The sequence below is a fragment of the Mobula birostris genome, chromosome 23, assembly GCF_030028105.1.
Source record: "Mobula birostris isolate sMobBir1 chromosome 23, sMobBir1.hap1, whole genome shotgun sequence".
NCBI lineage: Eukaryota > Metazoa > Chordata > Chondrichthyes > Myliobatiformes > Myliobatidae > Mobula > Mobula birostris.
The window spans coordinates 31200416-31226547 of NC_092392.1; the positions used below are offsets into that span (position 1 = coordinate 31200416).

General features: G+C 43.7%; 1 protein-coding gene across 3 annotated transcripts in view; it reads left to right on the forward strand.

Moving 5' to 3' along the window:
* Nucleotides 1-17491, forward strand: part of LOC140186659 (traB domain-containing protein-like) — a 36703-nt gene extending 19212 nt beyond the window's left edge. For all 3 annotated transcript variants that reach the window (XM_072241079.1, XM_072241077.1, XM_072241078.1), the window contains 4 exons: nucleotides 2379-2524; nucleotides 3776-3948; nucleotides 11198-11309; nucleotides 16853-17491. In XM_072241079.1, the coding sequence (XP_072097180.1) occupies nucleotides 2379-2524; nucleotides 3776-3948; nucleotides 11198-11309; nucleotides 16853-16973 (552 nt within the window). In that variant the 3' untranslated portion in view covers nucleotides 16974-17491. The remainder of the gene's footprint in view (nucleotides 1-2378; nucleotides 2525-3775; nucleotides 3949-11197; nucleotides 11310-16852) is intronic.
* The last annotated feature ends 8641 nt before the right edge of the window (nucleotides 17492-26132 follow it).

The window sequence follows — 26132 nt, forward strand, 5'->3', positions numbered from 1 at the left end:
TCGCTGGAAGTTCCACAAGAGATGTCGATTACAAAAATAAATATCGCTTTTTGAGCTTGGCGCGATGCTAACGCTCGCAGTGGTGGGCAGTGAGTGGGCAGCCCGTTAGAGGTCTCTCAGCTCCGTATGGCAATGCTCAGTAGGACCGTGTTTATTTGGCTGAGGCCTCTCCCTCCCAAATTACCTCCCCCAACTTCCTCTTACGCACCGCCGACTGACTTATGGGAGCGAAGAAACTCTGCCGGTGTTGGAGGGAAATATTCATTCTGAAGACAGTTCAATGTGCCGAGTTTTGAAGAGGAGGTGTGACGTGGAAGAAAAGGATTCTAGGCCTATGGGCAACTCTGATAAGGTTAATGATAAAGAAGTACAATCTTTCGAGTCATTTCACTGCACCAGTGCAACAACGGACACAGGAAAATTCTGCCTTTGTAACCAGTCCATGTAAAACCCATTGATCCAAGTTGTCCTCTTCCATTGTGCCTAGTCTGGCTAATACAGCAATGGCTCCAGCAAAATTGAAAAGACTCTTAACTACAAATGACAGCCATATGATGCCCAAAAGTGCTGATTACTTCAAACCGCTGTTTACAAACAGAGTAAAGCTTTTGTTAATAAAGTCACAGTCAGTAAAAACATCAGGAAGCAGGTTATTTAGTAGCAGAACTTAATACCCAGAAGAGGAAAGGACACACTATTGGTGAGAACTTTATAATGCCAGTACGTAAAATTAAAGTGGGTAAAATACTAGGACAAGATGCAGCATGAGAAATTCAGAAGGTTTCACTCTCAAACAGTGTGATAAGTCAACGTATTGATGATATGTCACATGATGCTGAAGAGGTTTTGTGTGATAAACTGAAAAACAACAGCTTCTCTATCCAGGTTGATGAGTCAACAGGTTTCTCCAATCAATGTCATATTGTAACGTTTGTAAGATTCATAAATGATGGTGAAATTCAAGCACCTTTTTTTCTGTTGCAAACAGCTGCCTGACACAAGCAAATGCTAAGATATATTTAGTGTTTTGTCTTCATATCTGGAAACAGAAGGTCTGTCTTGGAATTGTGTTGGCATCTGTACTGATGGTGCCCCATCAATGGTTGGCTCCATGAGGGTTTCATTTCTCTTGTAAAAAAAGAAAATCTTTATTTAAATTAAATCTACCGAGCCTATCTTTAGAAAAATTAAATCCCATTTTGGCTTAAGCCACTTATTTAGCAGAAGTTTGTTACGCTTGCTGTATGAGTTTTCAAAATTTATTAGAGGGAAATAAAGGAAATTTCAGGAAAGGTAAGCTAAGTTTAACTGCCTTTTTTTTAAGCAAGCTTGGCTAAAAGTTTATTCTCTACAGCACTAACAATTCTTTATGGATTATTATATCTACAACTTACTGATCACGCTAACGTACTGGGAGCTGTAGATATAATAATTTTTACACAGAGGTTCCCTGAGGTCGGAGAATTATTCCAAGGGTTCCTCCAGGGCAAAAAGGTTGAGAAAGGTTGATCTAAACAGTAAAATTAATCTTCTGGTAATTGCGTACCCTCCTCTCCTTCACTCCTTATCTCCTTACCTGCCCATCACCTTCCTCTGGTGCTCCTCCCCCTTCCTGTTCTTCCATGGGTGTCTGTCCTCTCCTAGCAGATACTCTCTTTCTCCAGCCCTTCATCGCTTTCATCAATCAATTTCGTATCACCCGTCCCCCTCTCCTGGTTTCACCTATCACCTACCACCTTGTACTTCTTCCCTTCCCCCCACCTTCTTACTCTGACTTGTCCTGATAAAGAGTCTCGGCCCGAAACGTTTATTCATTTCCATATATGCTGCCTGGCCTGCTGAGTTCCTCCAGCAATCTGTGTGTGTTGCAAATTAATCTTAGCGTTGTCTACAGTACTGTGCAAATGTCTCAGGCTGGGATGCCTAAGACTTTTGCACAGTACTGTATTAATTTTATGTATTGCACTGTACTGCTGCCACAAAAAAAACAAATTTCATGACATATGTGAGTGATGATATACCTGTTTCTGATACGGGTCTTTATTGTGGACTGAGAGTTGGAAGGGGGCAGGGAGAGGGGAATCATGGTTGGGAAAAGGGGAAGGGAGAAGGGAAGGAGTGGGAAGCACCAGAGAGACATTTTGTAAAGATCAATAAACCAATTGTTTGGAATCAAGTGACTTTGCCTGGTGTCTCAGGGCTGGGCGTGTCTGCACCTATGCCAGTCCCTGCCCTGTCAGTCCTTCTTTGCAACCTATCCCGTACTCTTCCACTCTCACCATTCCTAACATCGTTTGCTCCTGCTTGATTTACAAACTTGCTCTCTGGTCCACATTGACAAATCCATACTATTATATGTTGGAAATATCGTCCATTAGGCTCAGAAGATCCCATTTTGTCAAATCTATGTTGGAGACCGTCCATTCCTGATCACTTTGAAAAGATTTGCTGCTACAATTTCCGCCTGGGATCTGGTGAAAACGCTAATTGGACTTCACTTCATTTCCCAGCCAAATGCTATTTGGTATGAGTATGATTCTGTTTGATTAAATATTAGCTGTGTCTTTAAAAACATTATTTATTGTTCATTGTTGTTGGGCAACGCCACTGAAGAAACACAACATTCATACAAAGACTTTCACTGCTGTGAAATTGCTATGCTTTGTAAAAGTTTTGAAGGGAAACAAAAAAAAAACCTGTTTTTGAACTTGTTAGGAATTGAGTAACACCAAGCATGTATTTCTTCCAAGAAGACCACAACCTTGTTGGAGGGTTTGGAGACTCGCATGCCTCCATGCTCAATGAGCTGGGGAACTGTGTTAGCTGGAGTCAGGGCCTTGTGCTTTGCCTCTTGCAGGGTGTCACCCGTGCCAAACAGGTCAAAGGGTAGAGGCCAGACTGAGTGGTCCACCAGTCCTCCAGGTTCACAGGGCTATCAACCCTGACTGCCAAAACAAAACTCTTGTGGAAATAGTAATGAAGAATCCCTCTGTTTCTGTGGACGACAGTATGGACAGACAGAGCTGGCGAACTTTCATTGCTGCCCTAAACACCAGTAGTGTAACAGGCTGTAAGTAAGTAAGTCTGCATTTATCACATAACCCTCAGTTCCTGTGTAAATATTCTTCTTCCTAAATAGCTGCACTCTTTATGTGATCAATACATTTAAACGGCTGGCAAATTCCCCACTACTCGCTCCCAAACCCTAGTTCTCCCATTTCTTCCCTACCCAATTACTTTGTTTCATCATCTTTCAAAGGTTCCACTAATCAGGAGTAAAATTTCAGCTCAAGTTCTGAAAAAAGTTATTAAGTTATTTGATTGTTGATGGAGTATGTACCAAAAGTACAAACTGCAGCATACAACCGTGTGAACTTCCCCATTCTGACTGACTCGTCAAGAAATCCTTGGCATTTTTTTTTAACAACTTGCACTAAGGTTGATTATGAATTAGTGAAGTGGGGTGGCATGGTAGTGTAGCAGTTAGCACAACGGTTTAAAGTGCAGGCGATCCGTGTTCAATTCTCGCCGCTCTCTGTAGGGAGTTTTTACATTCTCCCTGTGACTACATGGGTTTCCTCTGGGCGCTCTGGTTTCCTCCCATATTCCAACGACATACCGGTTGGTAGCTTAATTGGACATTATAAACTGTCCCGTGATTAGGCTAGGGTTAAATCAGGGGATTGCTGGGTGGCGCAGATCGAAGGGCCAGATCTGCACTGTATCTCAATAAATATAAAGTTTAATGAAACGTATCAATTAATTTGTCTTTTAGTAAAGAGGTTGTTCAGCAGATAAAGAAAAATCATGATTTCGATCAGACTGTCCAACTGATGAAGGCAGAGAGTCCTGCATTGTATCGTACTTTTGTAGTGGAACGGGACATCTACTTAACTCAGTCACTGAAGGATGTAGCTAAACCCATTTTACTACCTAAAATTTCACCGTGTAAGTACCTGAGTTATTTTGGCTCTTACTGTAATGCTCACCGGATACTGTCCACAGATTTTACAAATATTTATGAATGTATGAATTACAAGCAGGAGCTGGCCTCTCAGACCTCCAAGATCCTTTGTCATTTGATAAGATTGTGGCTTGTAACCTCAACTCTACATTTCTGCTTGTTATGTTTTGTAACGTTGAAACATTAAACGAGTTCAAAGGAAGAATTGGGAGTCCGGGAAAGCGGGTCTAATTTTGAGTTTACTTCAAGCATGTATCATGTGATAGTGTGATGATGTATGCAATTCATGTATTCATACATATAACTCATAATGAATTACTTAAACAATATTGTTGTTCCATGAATGAAGTTACCAGAGTGAATGAAGTACTGGAAGATGTGAAGTAGTCTCTTTATTTGACAAAATATCCCAAAATATCCCAAAGAAACTGACAGCCTTTGGAGGAAGTGGGAGAGAGAGAGAGAGATAGAGAGATAGATCCTTGCATCATCCGTACTACAGATACCCAAATACACACAAGCACCAAATTTAAATCAACATTGTCTGTTCTTCCAATTAAATTGGTCCATGGTCCTTAGGTACCTATTGTTCAGAGCTGCATTTTATATTTAATCCACAATCCATTTTCAGATCTGAAGGCTAGCGGCTGAAGTTCTATTAAAGTTATTTGCTACATGTGCTAACCCAAAAATCGCTCAAACAAATATATACACACAAGATTACTCAAATATTACTGAAACTTTAAATACACAACTCTGTCCATCCATGGTAAGTTTGTTTATGAGGTACTTATCCATCTATCTTTGCCTTAAAGATATTCAAAGACTTCTTCCATTGCCCTTTGAGGAAGAGATTCTCTGAGGGGGAAAAATTGTCCCACCTCCATCTTAAACAGTAGCTTTTGGTTTCTCCCATATTTCCTCTGTCAAGAACTGTTAGGATCTTAAACGCAAAATAACCTGCAGATGCTGTGGTCAAAGCAACACTTTCAGTACGCTGGATGAACTCAGCAGGTCGGGCAGCATCAGTTAGAAACAATGAGTCGACGTTTTGGGCCGGAACCCTTCGTCAGGACTGAAGAATGAAAGATGGGGAAGGATTTGAAGAATGCTTGTAGCGTCAGTTGAAAGACCAGTAATTTGAAAGACAAAGGGGTGGGGGAGGGGAAGCATTGACGTCATAGCCCTGAAAACAATGGGTAGTAGTAGAAGGAGGCGGAACATTGAGGGAGCTGGGGGAGGGGATAGAGTGAAATAGAGATAGAGGAAGGGAGGGGGAGGGAATTACCGGAAGTTGGAGAATTCTATGTTCATACCAAGGGGCTGGAGGCTACCTAGACAGTATATGAGGTGTTGCTCTTCCAACCTGAGTTTAGCCTCATCATGGTAGTAGAGGAGGCCATGTATGGACATATCTGAATGGAAATGGGAAGCAGAGTTGAAGTGGGTGGCTACCGGTAGATCCTGTCTGTTGTGGCGGACGGAGTGGAGGTGCTCGATGAAGCGGTCCCCCAATCTGCGTCGTGTTTCACTAATGTAGGGGAGGCCACATCGGGAGCACCGGATGCAATAGGTGACCCCAACAGACTCACAAGTGAAGTGTTGCCTCACCTGGAAGGACTGTTTGGGGCTCTGAATGGTTGCAAGAGATGAGGATCTTAGGATCAACTGTTAGGATCTTACAAGTTTCACTGTGACCCTTGTCTTTCCTACTGGAAGATGGAAAAATGCTCACCATCCCAATATAGGTTCTGTGGGATTGGGTTGAAGTCAATGAGATAAATTGAGATGGATTCAGCCCACCTGGACTTGCTCTCCAAGGTCCTCATCTAGTTGGGATGGAGATGTGAGAGGCAATACTTTTTTTTCTGGGAAGACTCAGAAAAAGAATGTAACATTGAGGCTTTATAAAGTGCTGGTGAGACCTCACTTGGAGTATTATAAGCATCTTAGAAAGGAGGTGCTGAAACAGGAGAGGGTTCAAAGAAGGTTCACGAAAATGATTCCAGGAATGAATGGCTTTCATATGATGAGCTGGCTCAGGGCCTATATTCACTAAAATTCAGAAGAATGAGGGGTAACCTCACTGAAACCTGTTGAAATCCCTGGTTTCCTTGGCTGCACAAGTCTAGGGAAGACGCACTCTTACTATGAAATGGCAGAGTAGACTTGATGGGCCAAATGGCCTAATTCTGCTCCTATACCTTATAGTCTTATGGTCTTATAGACTCTGTTTGGTGTAGATTCTTGATTGGTCAGGGCATGAAGGGATATGGGTGAAGGCAGGAGTTTAGGGCTGAGAGGAAAATTGGATCAGCCATGATGAAATGGCAGAGTAGACTCAATGGGCCAAATGGCTTAATTCTGCTCCTATATCTTATAGTCTTATAGTCTTATGGTCTTATAGACTCTGCTTGGTGTAGTGTGGCCTCAGTTGTGAATGGTCCTGGATACTGTCCCTGCTTTTGGAATCTTCCTACAGAGCGCAGCCTTCCTTCTGTAAGAAATAGGAGATTCCCTTTATAGGTTTTGACTGTCTTTGACGTTCATTTAAAACAAACTCAAAAAATATTAAGCGTGTGAAAGTCTGCAGATGCTGGAAATCCAAAGCAACACACTCAAAATGCTGGAAGAACTCAGCAGGTCAGGCAGCATCTATGGAAATGAATGAAACAGTCAATGTTTCGAACTGTAAAGGAAGTGGGTAGATGCCAGAATTAAAAGGAGGGAGGAGGGGAAGGAGGATGGCTAGAGGGTGATGGGTGAAGCCAGGTGGGGGGGAAAGGTAAAGGGCTGGAGAAGAAGGACTCTGATAGGAGAGGAGAGTGGATCATAGGAGAAAGAGTGGGGGGGGGGGACCCAGGGGGAGGTGATAGGCAGGTGAGAAGAAGTAAGAGGCCAAAGTGGGGAATAGAAGAAGAGGGAAGGAGGAGGAAAATTTTTGCTTACCAAAAGGAGAAATAGATATTCATGCCATCAGGTTAGAGGCTACCCAGATGGAATATAAAGTGCTGCTCCTCCACCCCGAGGGTGGCCTCATCTCGGCACAAAAGGAGGCCATGGTCCAACATGTTGGAGTGGGATTGGGAATATTGTCTGTCCTAAATCAACGTCAAAGTCAGTTGAAATATTTAAGAGGCAGAATAAACAGCGTAGCGGTTAGTGTAATACTATTACTGCGCTAGCAACCCAGGTTCATTCCCCACCACGATCTGGAAGGAGTTTCTACGTTCTCTTCATGACTGCGTGGGTTTCTTCTGGGTGCCCCGGTTTCCACCCACACCCCGATGACGTATGGTTTGGTAGGTTAATTGGTCACTGGGTGTGATTGGGCGGGGTGAGCTTGTTGGACTGGAAGGGGCTGTTACTCTGCTGTGTCTCTAAAACTAAATCAGTCTACAATGTAAAAAGTGAGTAAGTGACCTTTTTCCTCCGGGTCTCCACCTCATAAATCATCGTAGAATAGAGTAGAATGGTATTGGAGCTCTGATCTTATTCTAGGTCTGACTATCAGAGTGGGATAGATTGGCAAATCCCAGCAAGTCAAGGTTCTGCTGTTGAATTCCATCTGGGAGTTCAAGAATGGACCAGATTGACAAACAGACTTGTATAGTACGATTTTGTGCAAAAGTCTCAGGCATATATATCTATAGCTAGGGTGCTGAAGACTTTTGCACAGCACTGTAATAATTTTAAGTATTGCACTGTATACAGGTGCTGCAAACATTAAAACAAGACCTATGTGAGTGATGATAAGCCTGATTCCGATATGGGTCTCTATTGTGTATTGAGACTGGGAAGGGGGCAGGGAGAGGGGAGTCATGGTTGGGAAAAGGAGAAGGGAGAGGGGAGAGAGTGGGAAGCACCAGAGAGACATTCTGTACTAGAGAGATCAATGAACCAATTGTTTGAAATCAAATGATCTTGCCTGGTGACTCAGGGGTTGGGCACATCTGTACCCATGTCGTGCCACCACGCTCCCTGCCCCTGGCAATCCTACTCTGCCACCTGTCCCTCAGCCCTCCCAGGATGCTTTAACCTCACCATTCCCGCCATCATTTGCTCCCGCCAGATTTACAAACTCGCTCTTTGCTCCACATTGAAAAATACAGTACTGTGCAAAAGTCTTAGGCACCTTAGCTATACATACGTGCCTAAGACCTTTGCACGGAACTGTACGTAGCACTCAGCAAAGAAAATCAGTCCTGAAGAAGGGGCTAGGACCAAAATGTCGACTGTTCACTCATTTCCATAGATGCTGCCTGACCTGCTGAATTCCTAGAGCATTTTGTGTGCTTTGCTGAAGGAAAGTTCAAATGGTTCAGAAAGCTCTCCTTGTTGGCGATGGGTGTTTTCATGATCTACAGTACAGAACTTTTCTCTGATGGATCAAAGGATTTCAAAGTACGTTTACTACCAAAGTCAGTATAAATTATACATCCTTGAGATTTGTCTGCTTACAGGCAGCCACAAAGCAAGGAACCTGAAAGAAGCCAATTAAAAATAAAGACCAACACCCAATACGCAGCGAAAGAGAAAAAAACCACAAATCATGCAAACAGTAAGAGGAAACAATAGCATTCGGCACCAAATTGAATCGATACACTCCAAATCCCCTGTAGGCCCATAGCCTTGGTCTCAGTTCATCATATAAAGGGGCAAATCACCATATAGCTTGCAGGCATGAAGCACGTAGCATCTGGAGCAGACACACAGCATCAGTGCTGCCTAAAGACTAGTGAGCATTGCAGAAGAGCAAGTGGAATTGGTCCGACCATTGCCTCTGGTACCCGACATCCTGCCTTTCCGGTCTATCTGGGCCGGCGTCTAAATTGTCCAAACACCAGGTCCACTCCTGCACTAGGATCCGGACCCTTCCGCAGCGATAACACTCCGGGCCTAGACCTTGCTGCCCAGACCGAAGCCGTTCTCGACCTTTCCAATTCGGCATGGTGCTGATCCAACCTCGCTGCTGGTTTAGCAAAGCCATGATGAAGATATTGTTATTTTTATTTCCCACTGAATAGTTATTGACTATTAGCCAATCCAGTTTCTTGCTTTGATCTGATATTTCTTGATTTCGCTCGTAGCCCTCTGTTGATTGGGTTTGACCATTGATATTGCGGCCCAGCTGTCTGCATAAGCCAGGGCAGTACGATACGGAGTGCAAGCTGTTGCCCATGCAACAGGCTCCCCGTCCACGCAGCTGATGAATCCAAAGGAACAGCAGAGACCAATACAGTTTGGCACCAGCAATTTTGAGTTACCAGACAACATTGAACTCAATTTAGAGCTGCCTTAGGTACTCCAGCTCCGGATTTTCCAAAGCCTTCCCCATGGGTGCATATAGCTGCAAGGCAGCGGAGGTTTGACATCCGAGTTTTCCCCCTCCTAGATGAGCTGCCAACTACAGCCGACCAGCCACATCTGCCCAAAGTGACTGGTTTTAAGGGTTGGACCCTTCGCCTGTCAGTGGAAATGGTTCTGCCCGGCTTAGTAGCTAAGCCAAGGGTGAAGGCCAGGAGCTGGATTTGATTGTTAGAAGCTATTTGAGATGCACACTCTTTGGAGCATTTAATAGGTAGTGGGAGCTTATCCACGCTACCACCCCTGGCTATAGCAGCTTTAAGGATTCCCCTAATACCATGAAAATCTACTGATCTCTATTTTTGAGTCAGAAAGCCATGGAAGCACAGAATCATACAGGATGGAAATAGGACCTCCAGCCTAACTTGTTCATATTGAATGATAGGTCTATCTACACTAGTCCCTTCTCTTCTGCATTTGGTCCACAATTCTCAAATCCTTCACTACCCATGTACCTGTTCAATGTTTTTTAAATTCTATGATTACACCTGTCTCTATCACCTCCTCTGGCACAGTGCGCTCTGGGCATTGCTCCATATACCCACCAGCACTGCGTGAAAAACTTGACCCTCAGGCCCGCTTAAATTATTTTCCTCTCAACTGTGACTTCTAGTTTCAGACTCCCCAACTCTTGGCAAAAGATTGTGACTATCTACTCTATCTCTGCACCTACCCTTGGCCAAAGAAAACGGCTATCTATTCTATCTCTGCCCTTCATAATTTTGTATCTTCTTTAATGTCACCCCTCAGCACCCCCCACTCCCTTGTGAGAACAATCCCAGCATAACCAATCCCTCCTTTAACTAAAGGTTCAGGCAACATCCTGGTAAATCTCTTCTATACTTTTTCTGAAGCCTGTGTCCTTTCAGTAGTACAGTAATGGGAAGTGCACACAATATTCCAGATGGGGTCCAACCAATTTGTTACACAGCTGCAGCATGATGCCCCAAATCTTATCCTCTATACTCCTACCTATGGTGGCAAGTAACCAAAATGCCCCTTCACTACCATATCCACCTGTATCTCCACGTTCTGGGAGCTATCAACTTGCACCACCAACTCTCTAAGGTCCCTGCCATTTACTGTATACTGTATGTATTTATCATCATCATCATGTGCTGTCTCATATGACATTATCATTATGTGCTGTGTTGTATGACATGGACAATCATGGTCTTTCCATGACCATGAATGTTCTTGGCAAATTTTTCTACAGAAGTGGTTTGTCATTGCCTTCTTCTGGGACCCAAAATATATTTGGCCAATCCTGCCGAAGGGTTTCGGCCCGAAACGTCGACAATACGTTTTTCCATAGATGCTGCCTGGCCTGCTGAGTTCCTCCAGCATTTTGTGTGTGTTGCAGACATTAGACCAGACTTATCTGTATTTAATTCCACTTGCAAGTTCTCTGTCCAACTTTTCAACTAATCTATGGTCCTCTGTATCCTCAGGTCATCCTCGCTGTCTGCAATCCCACTAATCATATTACTAACAAACTTGCTTATCAAACCACAGGTATTCTTATTCAAGTCATTTATAATGACAAATGTACTCAGTGACTGAGGGGGTGACACAAGCCTTGTGGGTCAAGAATTGCCAAGGTTCCCCACCCTCCATGTGGTAAATAAATCATCTTATCAATCTCCTAACCTGACTGATGGTCAACCTCTTGATGAATCTTGATTGCAGGTAACCCAACCATGGGAAAGATCAGTGCCATATTTATGTTGTCCAGCTCTCTAAGACACTTGCAGATTTCCATGAGGTCACTTCTCTACACTCAGGAGAATATTTGAGACTGTTTGATCCTTGCCCCTCGTCAAACGGACAGTCAATGAAGACCTGACTTATAATTTCTTTCAACAGCTGAGCCGCAGCAGGTTATACCATCGGTTGTGGTAGGGGTGGTTGGATGTGCCCATGTGGCTGGAATAAAGAAATACTGGAACAAGCAATTAAATACTCAAGAATTGCTCAGGTAATCTATTCAGCATTTACTGAATATTTATGTTTCTAATTTATCTGCAGCTATTTTTTCTGTATTACATTTATTTTTCTTTTTTAACCATAAATAGTCTTCCCCTTTTCCTCATATTTAATTGTTACTCTGGATTCAATGCAGTATAAAAAACACAAGATAAAGGACACAATAAGTTAGATAAAACACAATAAACATTGGGCACCATGGTAGCGTAGAAGTAAACTTGACACTATTACAGCTTGGAACGTTGAAGTTCAGAGTTCAATTCTGACGTTGCCTCTAAGAAAATTTCTACAATTTTCCCATGTGCGTCTGTTTTTCCTCCAGGTGCTCTGGCTTCCTCCCATGGTCCAAAGACGTACCAGTTAGTAGGACAATTGGTCATCGTAAACTGACCTGTGATTAGGCTGGGGTTAAGCAGGTGCTGGGCAGTGCAGCTCCAGGAACCAGAAGGGCCTGTTCTGCACGAATCTCTAAATAAGTAAACAGATAGATAGATGGATAGGTATTTCCTGATGCATGGAATAGGAAGTGGACTGAGAAACTTCTTAGGCTTATACCTTGTCACCTGTTGCTAAGAAACAGGTCATAACCTACATATTGAATTCGCTTGTAATTACAACATAATATTAGATGTGGTGAATTTCATACAATATTGGTTGACTTTGTTTATTTGGTGGACAAAGCTCTCAGAGCCATGTAGAGATACAGATAGATTTTTTTTTACTGGGATTGTAATAGCACAATATGGATTTTCCTTTGCTGGGAGAAATCCGATTCTCCATTTCAATAAAACGCGGTAGTGTAGCGGTTAGGGCAACAATATTACAGCTCAGGATATCGAATTTCAGAGTTCAATTCCAGCGTCCTCTGTAAGAAGTTTGTACACTCTTCCTGTGGAATGCCTGAATTTCCCCTGTGTGCACCGGGTTCCTCCCACAGTCTGAAGACATACTGGTTAGTAGGTTAATTGCCCTGTAATTAGGCTGGGGTTATATAGGTGGGTAGCCCAGCTTGTCGGGTTGGAAGGACCTATTTGATGCTATATCTCTAAATAAAAATTAAAAAAACGAAATTTCTACTTGCCCATACACAGCATTTCCATGCATACAGTCTTCTAAAACATGGTACAATAGTCATTGTAACGATAGGATGTCTAGTTGAGGAACTGACAGCTTAGTGCTGGTGATGGGGACACCTCGTTAACAGCCTCATTAACATTCAAGGCCTGCTTGTAAAAGCAGGTGTATCCTAGCGACCTCAGGATCTACTTTTCTTCGCAATGTGAGGTCTATGGGTACACGCAATGCTGCTCACACAGTTATTCAGCAGCCGAACGAACGGTAGCAAGCATTAAAATGCTCCTTTGGGGCACCACGGTAACATCGCAATTAGCGTATTGCTTTACAGCGCCAGCGACACGGGTTCAGTTCCCGCCATTGTCTGTAAACAGTTTAGACGTTCAAAGTTCAAAGTAAATATTATTATCAAAGTATATATATGCCACCATATACAATCCTGAGGGTCATCTTACCGCGGCATACTCAACAGATCTATAGAATAGTAGCTATAACAGGATCAATGAAAGATCAACCAAAGTGCAGAAGGCAACAAAGTGTGCAAATGCAAATACAAATGAATAGTGATGAATAATGAGAACATGAAATAACAAGGTAATGAGTCCTTAAGGTGGGAACATCTCAATGGTTGGGCAAATGAGTGTAGTTATCCCCGTCGCTCCCTCCGTCACCGTGTGGGTTTCCTCTGTGTGCCCCCGGTTTCCTCCCACATTCCAAAGACATATTGGTTACTCAGTTAATTGGTCATGTGGGTGTAATTGGGCGGCGTGGGCTTGTTGGCTTGGAAGGACCTGTACCTGTGCTGTATCTCTAAATAAACTAAATAAAAGCGAGAATTTGGACTTCTTTTTTGTTTCTGTAAAGGCTGAAGGAACCAGAATCCAACTGGAACCACCTTCATAGGTATCCGCTCAGAATTTCCTCGCAGGCCCATCCAGCCAGCTGACTCAGCAGGGGATGCCACCAACATCCCAGAATGAGCTGGCTGCCATTCCCAGCCATTTGACCTCTGCTCTTCACCACTGAACATCAATGAATCTTGGGGCACAGAAAGCTTGGCATATACCATCTGATGATTAGTAAAATTAATTAATGATTTCCTGACCATCAGTCTCTGGAAATCAATGTTGATCAGAAAGTTTTTAGTTTTAAGAAAAGTTGAAATCACACATAAAACTTATACCCAAACCTGCAGAGCTTTGTTACCTATTAAGCTTAATGTAAAGCTCAGTGGATCTAAAAAGCATACTTCAAATACTTTTCAACATATTTGGAGGTGTTTTACTTTAGGAAAAAACCCTGCAGTACATTAATACAAGTGGTAATTGATCCTGAACTTCCAAGATCATGTTCAGTGCTCAAAAGTCAGGTTATTCACAGAGGTCGATTAAAATCCGCAGAGAAACCTTCCAGTTCCACTTTTACCTGCATTTTTAGAACTGAATTCAGTTGCCAATTTAAAATACACTATTGAATTGTTTCATTTTTGTGACAAAAATACTTTCTGCAATACTATCTGGTTATGCTTCTCATTTTGTGATCTGCAAGAGGCCAAATCCAGCTGGTGAACAGCTGATTCTTCCACAGGAAACTGTGGGCTGTCAGCCAATCAAAACTCAGCCAGCCCACTCATCAAGGGATGGCACCAACATCCTGGCAAACAACAGGAATTCTGCAGATGCTGGAATTTCAAGCAACACACATCAAGGTTGCTGGTGAACGCAGCAGGCCAGGCAGCATCTCTAGGAAGAGGTGCAGGCGACGTTTCAGGCCGAGATCCTTCGTCAGGACTAACTGAAGGAAGAGTGAGTAAGGGATTTGAAAGTTGGAGGGGGAGGGGGAGATCCAAAATGATAGGAGAAGACAGGAGGGGGAGGGATGGAGCCAAGAGTTGGACAGGTGATAGGCAAAAGGGATACGAGAGGATCATGGGACAGGAGGTCCGGGAAGAAAGACAAGACGGGGGGGGACCCAGAGGATGGGCAAGGGGTATATTCAGAGGGACAGAGGGAGAAAAAGGAGAGTGAGAGAAAGAATGTGTGTATAAAAATAAGTAACAGATGGGGTACGAGGGGGAGGTGGGGCATTAGCGGAAGTTAGAGAAGTCGATGTTCATGCCATCAGGTTGGAGGCTACCCAGACGGAATATAAGGTGTTGTTCCTCCAACCTGAGTGTGGCTTCATCTTTACAGTAGAGGAGGCCGTGGATAGACATGTCAGAATGGGAATGGGATGTGGAATTAAAATGTGTGGCCACTGGGAGATCCTGCTTTCTCTGGCGGACAGAGCGTAGGTGTTCAGCAAAGCGGTCTCCCAGTCTGTGTCGGGTCTCGCCAATATATAAAAGGCCACATCGGGAGCACCGGACGCAGTATATCACCCCAGCCGACTCACAGGTGAAGTGTTGCCTCACCTGGAAGGACTGTTTGGGGCCCTGAATGGTGGAAAGGGAGGAAGTGTAAGGGCATGTGTAGCACTTGTTCCACTTACACGGTTAAGTGCCAGGAGGGAGATCAGTGGAGAGGGATGGGGGGGACGAATGGACAAGGGAGTTGCGTAGGGAGTGATCCCTGCGGAATGCAGAGAGAGGGGGGGAGGGAAAGATGTGCTTAGTGGTGGGATCCCGTTGGAGGTGGCGGAAGTTACGCCACCTCCAACTGGATTCCGTAACTTCCACCACCTCCAACGGGATTCCGTAACATCCGCCACCTCCATCGGGATCTGTAACTTCCACCACCTCCAACGGGATCCCACCACTAAGCACATCTTTCCCTCCCCCCCCCCCGCATTCCGCAGGGATTGCTCCCTACACAACTCCCTTGTCCATTCGTCCCCCCCATCCCTCCCCACTGATCTCCCTCTCCCGGCACTTATCCGTGTAAGCGGAGCAAGTGCTACACATGCCCTTACACTTCCTCCCTTACCACCATTCAGAGCCCCAAACAGTCCTTCCAGGTGAGGCAACACTTCACCTGTGAGTCGGCTGGGGTGATATACTGCGTCCGGTGCTCCCGATGTGGCCTTTTATATATTGGCGAGACCCGACGCAGACTGGGAGACCGCTTTGCTGAACACCTACGCTCTGTCCGCCAGAGAAAGCAGGATCTCCCAGTGGCCACACATTTTAATTCCACATCCCATTCCCCTTCTGACATGTCTATCCACGGCCTCCTCTACTGTAAAGATGAAGCCACACTCAGGTTGGAGAAACAACACCTTATATTCTGTCTGGGTAGCCTCCAACCTGATGGCATGAACATCGACTTCTCTAACTTCTGCTAATGCCCCACCTCCCCCTCGTACCCCATCCGTTACTTATTTTTATACACACATTCTTTCTCTCACTCTCCTTTTTCTCCCTCTGTCCCTCTGAATATACCCCTTGCCCATCCTCTGGGTCCCCCCCCCCCATCTTTCTTCCCGGACCTCCTGTCCCATGATTCTCTGGTATCCCTTTTGCCTATCACCTGTCCAGCTCTTGGCTCCATCCCTTCCCCTCCTGTCTTCTCCTATCATTTTGGATCTCCCTCTCCCCCTCCAACTTTCAAATCCCTTACTCACTCTTCCTTCAGTTAGTCCTGACGAAGGGTCTCGGCCTGAAACGTTGACTGCACCTCTTCCTAGAGATGCTGTCTGGCCTGCTGCGTTCACCAGCAACTTTTATGTGTGTTACCAACATCCTGGAATTGGTTGGCTGCCATTTCCAGCCGTTTGACTATTGCTGTTCACCACTGAACATCAATGGATCTTGGGACACAGAAAGCTTGGCCGCATGCCATGCGATAATTAATAGAATTCATTAAAGATTTCTTGACCATCATTGTGTCAATTGGCTGAATGGCTGTCAGACAATCATGGCTCAGCTCACCTCAGTATGCCCTCAGGCAGACGTGGAAGTCCATGATGAGCAAGAAGTCTGATACCAGTTCAGGCACTGCATCCACCGAATGCGGGAGAGGGACAGTAGGCATTTCACATCTGACTCCTCAACTTTCTGACAGGGTTGGCTGAAGTCTGGTAATTGTTTATTCACTCACACCTTTTGATTCCCTTCCCATTTAGAAACCTGCCAGGTAGTATTTTGTTGTCTCCTAAGCAAAGACATTTGTTTGACAATGACATGGTTTTGAATCCAAACAAGAAATCTTGGGATGAGGTTCACTTGCCATGGAGTATAGTGCTGCCTGGAGGAAGGCACTCAGATGTCGAGGGTCACTCATTCAGCCCTCTGTTGGAAATGTTAAGGCAGGCAGGCTACTACCCCATTCCTTAAAATGTGGTTCAAGATTCTGAATGGAATGGGGAACATAAGGTCAGCTTCAAGACCAAGATCCCCTTTTCTTAGATTGTACTCAGTGTTAAAACTCATAAGTTAATTCACCTAAAGCTAAAAGCACATATTATAAATTCAAAGCTGTGCCATTTTCAGCACTATTTAATGAGTTCTTCTTCAATTTACAGGCTACCAGACCCTTCTTTACTGAGCAGAATCCTCCAGGTTACTTCTGTGATTGCTGTATATGGACTGAAGACTTACTTCTATTACAAAATAGCACAAATAGTGATTTGGCTGTTTGCTTAAACTTATGAGTGCCTGACTTGTTTCAGCATGGTTTATTGCAGATGTACAGACTTATAGATCATGAGCCTATTACAGTCTTTATGGTGCTCATACCCTTTCTATGAAAGCAAATTATTGATTTATCATTCCAGTTTAAGGGGTTTGTGAACTTTTTCACTGATCTACTTTTGAAATAATAGCTGAGAACTACACAAACACAGGCAATGAAATTTCAATCCTGTTCACATAAAGAGACACGGAATCAATTTTTCCTGTTGTAACCAATATGATGAAAAGCCGTGGCCGAACTAACACTGCTCTTTTGCAGATTATGACAGGGGGAAATTGGTGGTGGGTTAATAGTGCCCTCTTTCATGGTTAATGCTATAAACACTACAGTGGGTTTACATCCATTGTTGGATGACTGTGGATTGTATAATTGCATTTCTTACTACTTTGCCTGGTGGTTTAACATTGATTTAATTTTTCATTGTATGTGAAATCTATTGCTTCCTAATGGATTAAAAATAAATATTTTTGTGCCCTTAAATGATAAGTACATGCTGCTTTTTTTTTCTCTGGTGGAGAATTTAGCCAAGAATTAGAACGTTTCGGGCAGGTTAATGATCCGAATATCTTCAACCATTCCGGTTCTGTGGATGCAAATGACACATGGGTATTTCTCTCCTTGCTGGATACCGTTCTCAACATTCCTGTACTGCTGCTGGATGTTAGATATCTAAGCATTTCTTCAGGAGGGAAGGAGAAACAGTCATCAGTTTGTGACTTACAGTGGCACTGCATTTGTTGTAGGCACACTCAAGGTTTGACTCCAGATCAGGGGTTCCTAACCTGTGGTCCATGGACCCCTCGGTTAATGGTAGGGATTCTTGGCATAAAATAGGTTGGAAACCCAATGCTCCAGGGGCTGCTCTGTTTGCAGAACTTACTGTCACTATACACTCAGTAAACCAATACCATTGCCCACCAATGGAGGGATCCTTTAGTACCATGGATGGACAGGTGGAGAAGATAATCCTTGTGAAGGTTTTCCACTGTTTTGATATGTTCTGAACTGTTAGGGGAGATTATATCTTCAAAGTTCAAAAGTTCAAAGTAAATTTATTTTCAAAGTACATATATGTCACCACTGACAACCCTGAGATTCATTTTCTTGTGGGCATACTCAATAAATTTAGAAACATAGAAAACCTACAGCACAATACAGACCCTTCGGGGTTTATAGAATAATAACCATAACAACGTCAATGGAAGACCACCCAACGAGGGTGTTCAACCAGATTGTAGAAGACAACAAACTGTGTAAATGCAAAAAGAAGAAATAATAATAATGAAAAATAAATAAGCAGTAAATATTAGGAACGTGAGATGAATCCCTGAAAGTGAATCCATAGGTTGAGGGAGCATTTCAGTGATGGGGGCAAGTGAAGTTGAGTGAAATTATCCCCTTTGGTTCAAGAGCCTGATGATTGAGGGGTAGTAACTGTTCCTGAACCTGGTGGTGTGAGTCCTGAGGCTCCTGTACCACTTTCTTGATGGCAGCAGTTAAAAGAGAGCATGACCTGGGTGGGGCGGGGGTCCCTGATGAGGGATGCTGCTTTCCTGCGACAGCCCTTCACGTAGATGTGCTCAATGGTTGAGAGGGCTTTACCCATGATGGACTAGGGAGTATCCACAACTTTTTGTAGGATTTTCCATTCAGGGGCATTGGTGTTTCCATACCAGGCTGTGATGCAGCCAGTCAATGTTCTCTCCACCACACATCTATAGGAGTTAGCAAAAATTTCGGATGCCATGCCAAATCTCTGCAATCTAAGCTTGGTTATACTTTTTGGTTCTGGTGCCTTAGATAAATGAGTTTGTATGGACTACTAACATCATGATGTGGCAGCAGATCCTTGTGATGCAGACAATTATTCTGCATAGAGTGGATGATTTTGAAGAGATTCTTTGTTGTTATGAGGGTTGCTACAGATACAGCTTACATTGACTTTATTAAGACTTTTGATGTTATCCAAGACTGATCAAACAAAATAAAGGCATCAGCATCTGAGGAACTGTGGTATATTAACCCTAAGATTAGCCAACAGGTGGGATGCACGAGTAATGTTTGTTGGATGCTTTTGTGAGGGGAATGAGGGGGACCCCCAGAGCTCCCTTCTCCGTCCCTTTCTCTTCTACCTTTGAAATTAAACTGAAGTAACAGTGACATGGTAAGGAAATTTGCAGGTGATTTTAAAAGTAACTGGGGTGATTGACAGTGAGGAAGAAAGCTTTGGGCTGCAGAAAATAAAGAAGGTCTGGTCAGCTGGACAACAAAAAAAGTAAATGGAAATAAATCCAGAATAAGTGAGATGATGCATTGTGGGAAATGGAACAAGGTGGGGGATATAGCTGAACCAATCAATATTTATTTATTTTATTTCGAGGCAGAGTGCAGAGTAGGCACTTCCGGCTGTAGTGTACTATACGAGGAGTGATTGATAGGTTTCGTGGCCTAAGGTAGAAGGAGTCAATTTTAGAAAACCTAGCATATTTATTTTTCAACATAGTCCCCTCCTACATTTAGACGCTTTGTCCAGCGGTCGTAGAGCATACGGATCTTGGACCTCCAGAAAGTGTCCACAGCAGGGGTAATTGATAAGTTCGTGGTCTAAGGCAGAAGGAGGTGAGTTATTAACTTCAAACTTTCTGCATAATCACTCAGAGTTGACCTGCATGTGCATGTAACGAGAGCCATATAACCATATAACCATGTAACAATTACAGCACAGAAACAGGCCATCTCGGTCCTTCTAGTCCGTGCCGAACGCTTACTCTCACCTAGTCCCATCTACCTGCACTCAGCCCATAACCCTCCATTCCTTTCCTGTCCATATATCTATCCAATTTTTTTAAATGACAAAATCGAACCTGCCTCTACCACTTCTATTGGAATAACTCATCTCCTTCTACCTTAGGCCACAAACTTATCAATCACCCCTGATATACCTGTGATGTTGCAGTCACGTTACAAGCTCTGAATAGAAATCTGCCTTATTATTGGTGCTTTACTGAGAGATACTTCGTGGAATAGGCTTTTCTGGTCCTTTGAGCCGTGTTGACCTCACCAACCCCTGATTCCACCCTAGCCTAATCACGGGACAATTTACAATGACTAACAGCACATTTTCAGGCTGTGGGAGGAAACCAGAGCACCCGGAGAGAATCTACACATTCCATGGGGAGAATGTACAGTCTCCTTACAGACAGCACCAAAATTGGACTTTGAACTTTGACACCAAGAGTTTGGAGATTAAAAAGGCAGACAGAATTGTTTCTATTGGCTGAGAAATAGAATATAAGAATGGAACGATTGCTTTGCTGGTTCTTTGCTTGTTGTATGTTGGCTTCATGTTGTTCTGGTGAACATTATGAGCATGTGATGTTTGCACCAGACTGTGTGATAACATCGTGTATTGTTAACAGAAACAATGCATTTTGCTGCATGTCTCAATATACACGTGATTAATAAATAAATCTAACCTAATCTAATTTTGTTAGAGCTCAGTTAGATCACAACTTGAATGAGAATGTAGTAAACACAATCGTTTAAACTGAATATTTTAACTTCTAAAGAGACTGGGAAATTTACAGCACTATGCAAAAGTCTTAAGCACATATACCGGTATGTAGCTAGGGTCCCTCAGACGCTTGCATGGCACTGTAGTAATTTTATGTATTGCACTGTACTGCTGCCACAAAAAAGAAAACAAATTTCATGACATATGTGAGTGATGATAAACTTGATACTGATATGGGTCTCTATTGTGGACTGAGAGTGGGAAGGGGGCAGGGAGAGGGGAATCATGGTTGGGAAAAGGGGAAGGGAGAAGGGAGGGATTGGGAAGCACCAGAGAGACATTCTGTAATGATCAATAAACCAATTGTTTGGAATCAAGTGACCTTGCCTGGTGTCTCAGGGCTGGGTGTGTCTGCACCTGTGCCACACCCTGCCCCTGGTACTCGGTCCCTGCCATTTGTCCCACGTTGCTCCACAGTTCTCCTCCATCACCATTCCCAACATCCTTTGCTCCAGCCAGATTGACAAACTCGCTCTCCGCTCCACATTGACAAGTACAGTCAGGCACCCTCGCCGTACATACCTTATGTGCCGAAGACTTTTGCACAGCGCTTAATTTCTCATGCCATTCAATGCATCATATCAGAAAATTCCCATCTGTCCCATCCCCCTCTTATTTCCCTGTCACCTGTTCTCTCCTATGTTCTGTAAACTCGTTTGACCCTGATTATCCTGCCATACACCAGCTTGAGCCATTTACCAGTACTGTTTAGGGACATGGGCGGAAACCCGAGTAATTGGGGAAACCCATGTGGCCACACGAAGATTATGGAAACTCCACACAGCAGAGGCAGAGGTCAGGGTCGAACCTGTGTTACTAGCTGAGCCACTCTGTCAACTTCCATTTATACTGAGGTGCAAATTTATCTCCAGCCATCAAAATAACTGTCACTGCTGACAATACGATAATTTAATAACTGGGCCCAGAACACATGCATTCTTACAACTCAAACATTCTTTTTATTTTACTTGTGCACAAGGAGAATCACATGACCCCCTGTCACCCACCCTGTTCCAAAGTCTGAACAGAAAACTACTATTTTTTATACAGAATTGACTTATCAGTTAAGGATATTGATTACTGTAAATTGTTTCTGATTGTATTATTTATTTGCAAGATCAAATGCCATTCAGAATGAATGTGTTAAAAGTCAATCGAAACTTCAAGCAGACAGCCAATGATGTTTTGAAGTTAGTAAGGACAATGGAGTCTTGGTTTTTGGGTATGTTTCACATCCCTCTGTTATTTTGTCTGAATTTTTGGACCTGCTATTGAGTAAAGGAAAGCCATGTTTCTGGAGAAGTCTCACTCAAGAGCCCTCACTCATTCAGCTTGAGTACACATTATCCTGTCTGTCGTAAGCAGAGCTGTCTCCAATGGCCTCACTTCAAAGGTCTTGCTTGACTACAACTGCCCCAGGCTTTCCTTGCCTTACTGTGACTTCCACAGAGCACTGACCACAGGTTTATACCCCTCCAACAAAATTGCTTGAAAGCTATGGTGGTTAGTTCATTTGCCGGCTTTAGTTTCAAGATTGTTTAATGCCATTTCTTGTACACAAGTGTAAGGAGAATGAAACAATTGTGACTCCGTATCCAATGCAGCACAACCACCTCCCAACACAAAAGATAAAGATACAATAATAATAATAATAAACAATAAATATAAATACATAAGATCACTTATATACATAGATTGATTGCATGTTCATAAAGTGATGCTAGGTTGTGCATAAAGTGACTGATGGGAAATAATAAAGTAGTGGTGGAGTTAGTGGGTGGAGGTGCTGATCAGCCTTACTGCTTGGGGAAAGTACCTGTTTTTGACCTCGGTGGTCCTGGTGTGGATGCTATGTCGCCTCCTCCCTGACGGGAGTGGGACAAACGGTCCTTGAGCAGGGCATGTGGGACCCTCCATGATGTTACTGGCCCTTGTCTGGCATTTTTCTGTGTGTATGTCCTTGATGGCGGGTAGGCCGGTGCCAGTGTTGCGCAGGGCAGCTTTGACGATCTGTTGTCGAGCCTTCCTGTCTGCCGCAGGGCAGTTTCCGTACCAAGGAGTGATGCAGCTTGATAGCTCTCGGATGTTACACGTCCTTTTGTTTCATGGGGAAGATTTGTTTTTGACTTGGTGCTTCACCATGTCACACTTTTCCTCCGGCAATTTAGAGCAAATACACCTTGAAAATAGGTATCCCTTTCTGTAGGAGCCACGTATCTATTTTCTGTCTGTATTGTACTTTGTGGCACGTTTATTATGGTAATCTGTCACATGGATCAGGGAGTGGTCGAAGCAAATGAATATGGTTACATATTCATGCTTTGGCTTAGTTAGTTGGTTAGTGTAGTCTAGCGAAGAAGGGTTGGGGCATGGAGAATGAATAGTTTTTTTGCTGACTGCTAATTGGGACACTATTGGATCTCTAACTAGATCAATAATTGGAATGTTATTAGACTGCTTAAATACATATAGAACTCTACTTCTGATATTGCTAATGAAAACAGTTAGTTATGCTGACTTGAATGTTGTATCGCTAATATAGTTTTGTTAGTTTTTTAAATTGCTATATGATCGTTCGTCTTTGTTGGTTTCGTAATAAAGGATCAAATGTTCCTTTTTTGACTTTGTGAGTTACTGCCCATTACGCCACTGGCGTTTCGGGCAGCAATGGATGTCCTCCATCTCTGGGGGTGTTCAGGGCTTCCTTCATCATGTCAGTAGCTTCCTCTCGGCTTTCACTACTGTCAGCCATGCAAGTCCCGGGTGGAGACTCAGGAATACCGTCACACTCAGCTGTAGGAGGATTCTTCATTGCTATTCCCATAACAATTTTGTTTTACCAGTCAGGGTTGTTAGCCCTGAGCTGAACCCCTGAACTTAGAGAACCAGTGGACCACTCTTAGTCAGGCCTCTACCCTCTGACCCGTTTGGCATGGGTGACCCTACAAAGAGCCAAAGCATGAAGCCTGACTCCAACCAGCATAGCTCTCTTGGTCATTGAGGCAGGCAAGCCTCCAAATCACGACAAAGTTGTGGTCCTCTTGGACATTTCTTGACCATGGAACTTGGTGATTTGAAAGTGTGTCATACAGTGTCTATCTCCTGGCTTAGTCCCTCAGTAGTTTTGGTTTGTTTTAAAGCATCCGCTAGATTTTCCATCATGGACAACCCTCACCATGCATAACTATGGCACTTAAATCTGGGGTAACATTCATTGGCAGCAAGCAGAAATGTTATACCAGAACAGATGGTTTCACTTACACTTCTAAAGAAATGTTTTCAACAGACAGATGTCTCAACAAGTTATATGTAGAATGAAAATCACACAAAATATGCAAACAAAAGGAGATTAATTCCACATTCCACTTTAATCCACCACAGATTCTTTACGTTCTTACTCTAAATCATTTTGAGCATTAACTTCCCACCAAGAAAAAAAATCAATATATTCATGATGATCCCAGCACTTAAGAGGGAGATCTGGAGTATGCTTAATTATAGCATAGAGATGATTTGTTCGATTGTGAAAGAAACACAGAGTACCTTAAATTGCAGTATGCATTGCCCTCAAGTGGTTATTTTCAGTAGGTTCAGATTGACTGGTTTGAAATAAAATCATTTTCATACTATGGAGATTCAGGAAAGACTGCAGATGCTGGAGTTCTGGAGCAGACACAAAATGCTGGAGGAACTCAGTGAATCAGGCAACATCTATGGTGGGAAATGGACAGTTGACGTTTTGGGTCAAGACTCTTCATCAAGGATGGCATGGTAGTGTAGTGGTTAGCACAGCGCTTTACAGTACCAGCGACTTGGTTTCAATTCCCGCCACCTTCTGCAACGTTTACTCGGCTCTGCACTGAACTGAGGCTGAGGCTGTGGCCTGCTTCAGCTGCCCTGAACTCATTTTTGTTCTGAACGCTATTCGCTTACTTTTATTGTTTTCACAATTAGTGCTTCTTTTCTCCCTGCACATTGAATGTGCGGTCTTTTTTTATGGGTTCCTTTAGGTCTCTTTGTTTTGTAGCTGCCTATAAGGAGACGAATCTCAAGGTTGTATAATGTTTTCATACTTTGATAATAAATATACTTTGAACTTTGTATGTACGTTCTCTCTGTGACTGCGTGGGTTTCCTCTGGGTGCTCCAGTTTCCTCCCACAGTCCAAAGACCTATCAGTTGGTAGTTAATTGGTTATTGTAAATTGTCTCGTGATCAGACTTGGGTGAAATCGGAGAACTGCTGGGTGGCGTGGCTTGAAGGGCTGGAAGAACCAGTTCCGTGCTGTATCTCAATAAGTAAATAAATCAGGAGCAGAAACAACAAAGGGAGATGGCCAGGATAAAAAGGAGGGGGGAAGTGGTGGAATAAGAGTTGGCAGATGATAACGAATCCAGGTGAGGGAGGTGCTGGACAGTTGAGGGAGGAGGATAGAGAGGGAATGCTGTAAGAAGCTGGGAGGTGATAGGTGGAAGTGACAAAGGGCTAAAGACAGGACAGTAGACAATGCAATAAAGGCAAGAAAGTGAGGTTGGGAACCAGAAAGAGGAATGTGTGGGTGAAGAACAGATAGAGACATCTAAAACTTTGACATCTAAAAATTTGCCATACTTCTTTAGATGTGTACTGGAGAGTATATCGACTGGCTGCATCACAGCCCAGTATGGAAGCACCAATGCCCTTGAACAGAAAATTCTCCAAAAAGTAGTGGATACGACCCAGTTCATCACGGGTGAAGTCCTCCCCACCACTGAGCACATCTACATGAGACGCTATTGCAAGAAAGCAGCATCCATCACGGGAGACCCCCAACACCTAGGTCATACTCTCTTCTCACTGTTACCATCGGGAAGAAGGTACAGGAGCCTCAAGACTTGCATCTCCAGAGATGGGGACAGACGGAGATCAAGAAAGAGGAGAAAAGTGGAGATGGACCAAGTAAGTTTGAGGGCAAGGCGGAACTTGGAGGCAAAGTTGATGTTAATTGATGAACTCAGCATGGATGCAGGAAGCAACAACAATGCAGTCGCAATGTAGCTAAGAAAGAGTTGGGGAGTGTTAACAGTGTACTCTGGAACATGGTTTATTCCATGTAACTGACTAAAAGCCAGGCCCAGCTGGCGTCCACGTGTGCGCCCAAGGCAACAACTTTGGCCTGGAGAAAGTGAGAGGAGCTGAATGAGGGGTTGTTAGGAGTGAGCACCAGCTCTGCCAGACAGAGGAGGATGGTGCTGGAGGGGAACTGGTTGGGTCTGTTATTCAGAGAGCCCCGACATCATCCTGACGGGGGTGGGGAGAAACAGAAGTCTACATAGATTGGACACCATGGTGAAAAGGGGGCGGTTGGGTCCGGGGAACTGGAAGTTGTTGAAGTGGTGGAGGGCATGTGAGGAGTCATGAACGTAGATTGGAACCCCAGCACTATTCCTCGAAACTGAGGCTGAGCCAGACTGCTTGCAATCTTGCTGTCGCGTTCTGACCTTATTCCCGGACCATCACTATGCCTCACGCAAAATTGCCTCACTCTATCTCTCCCA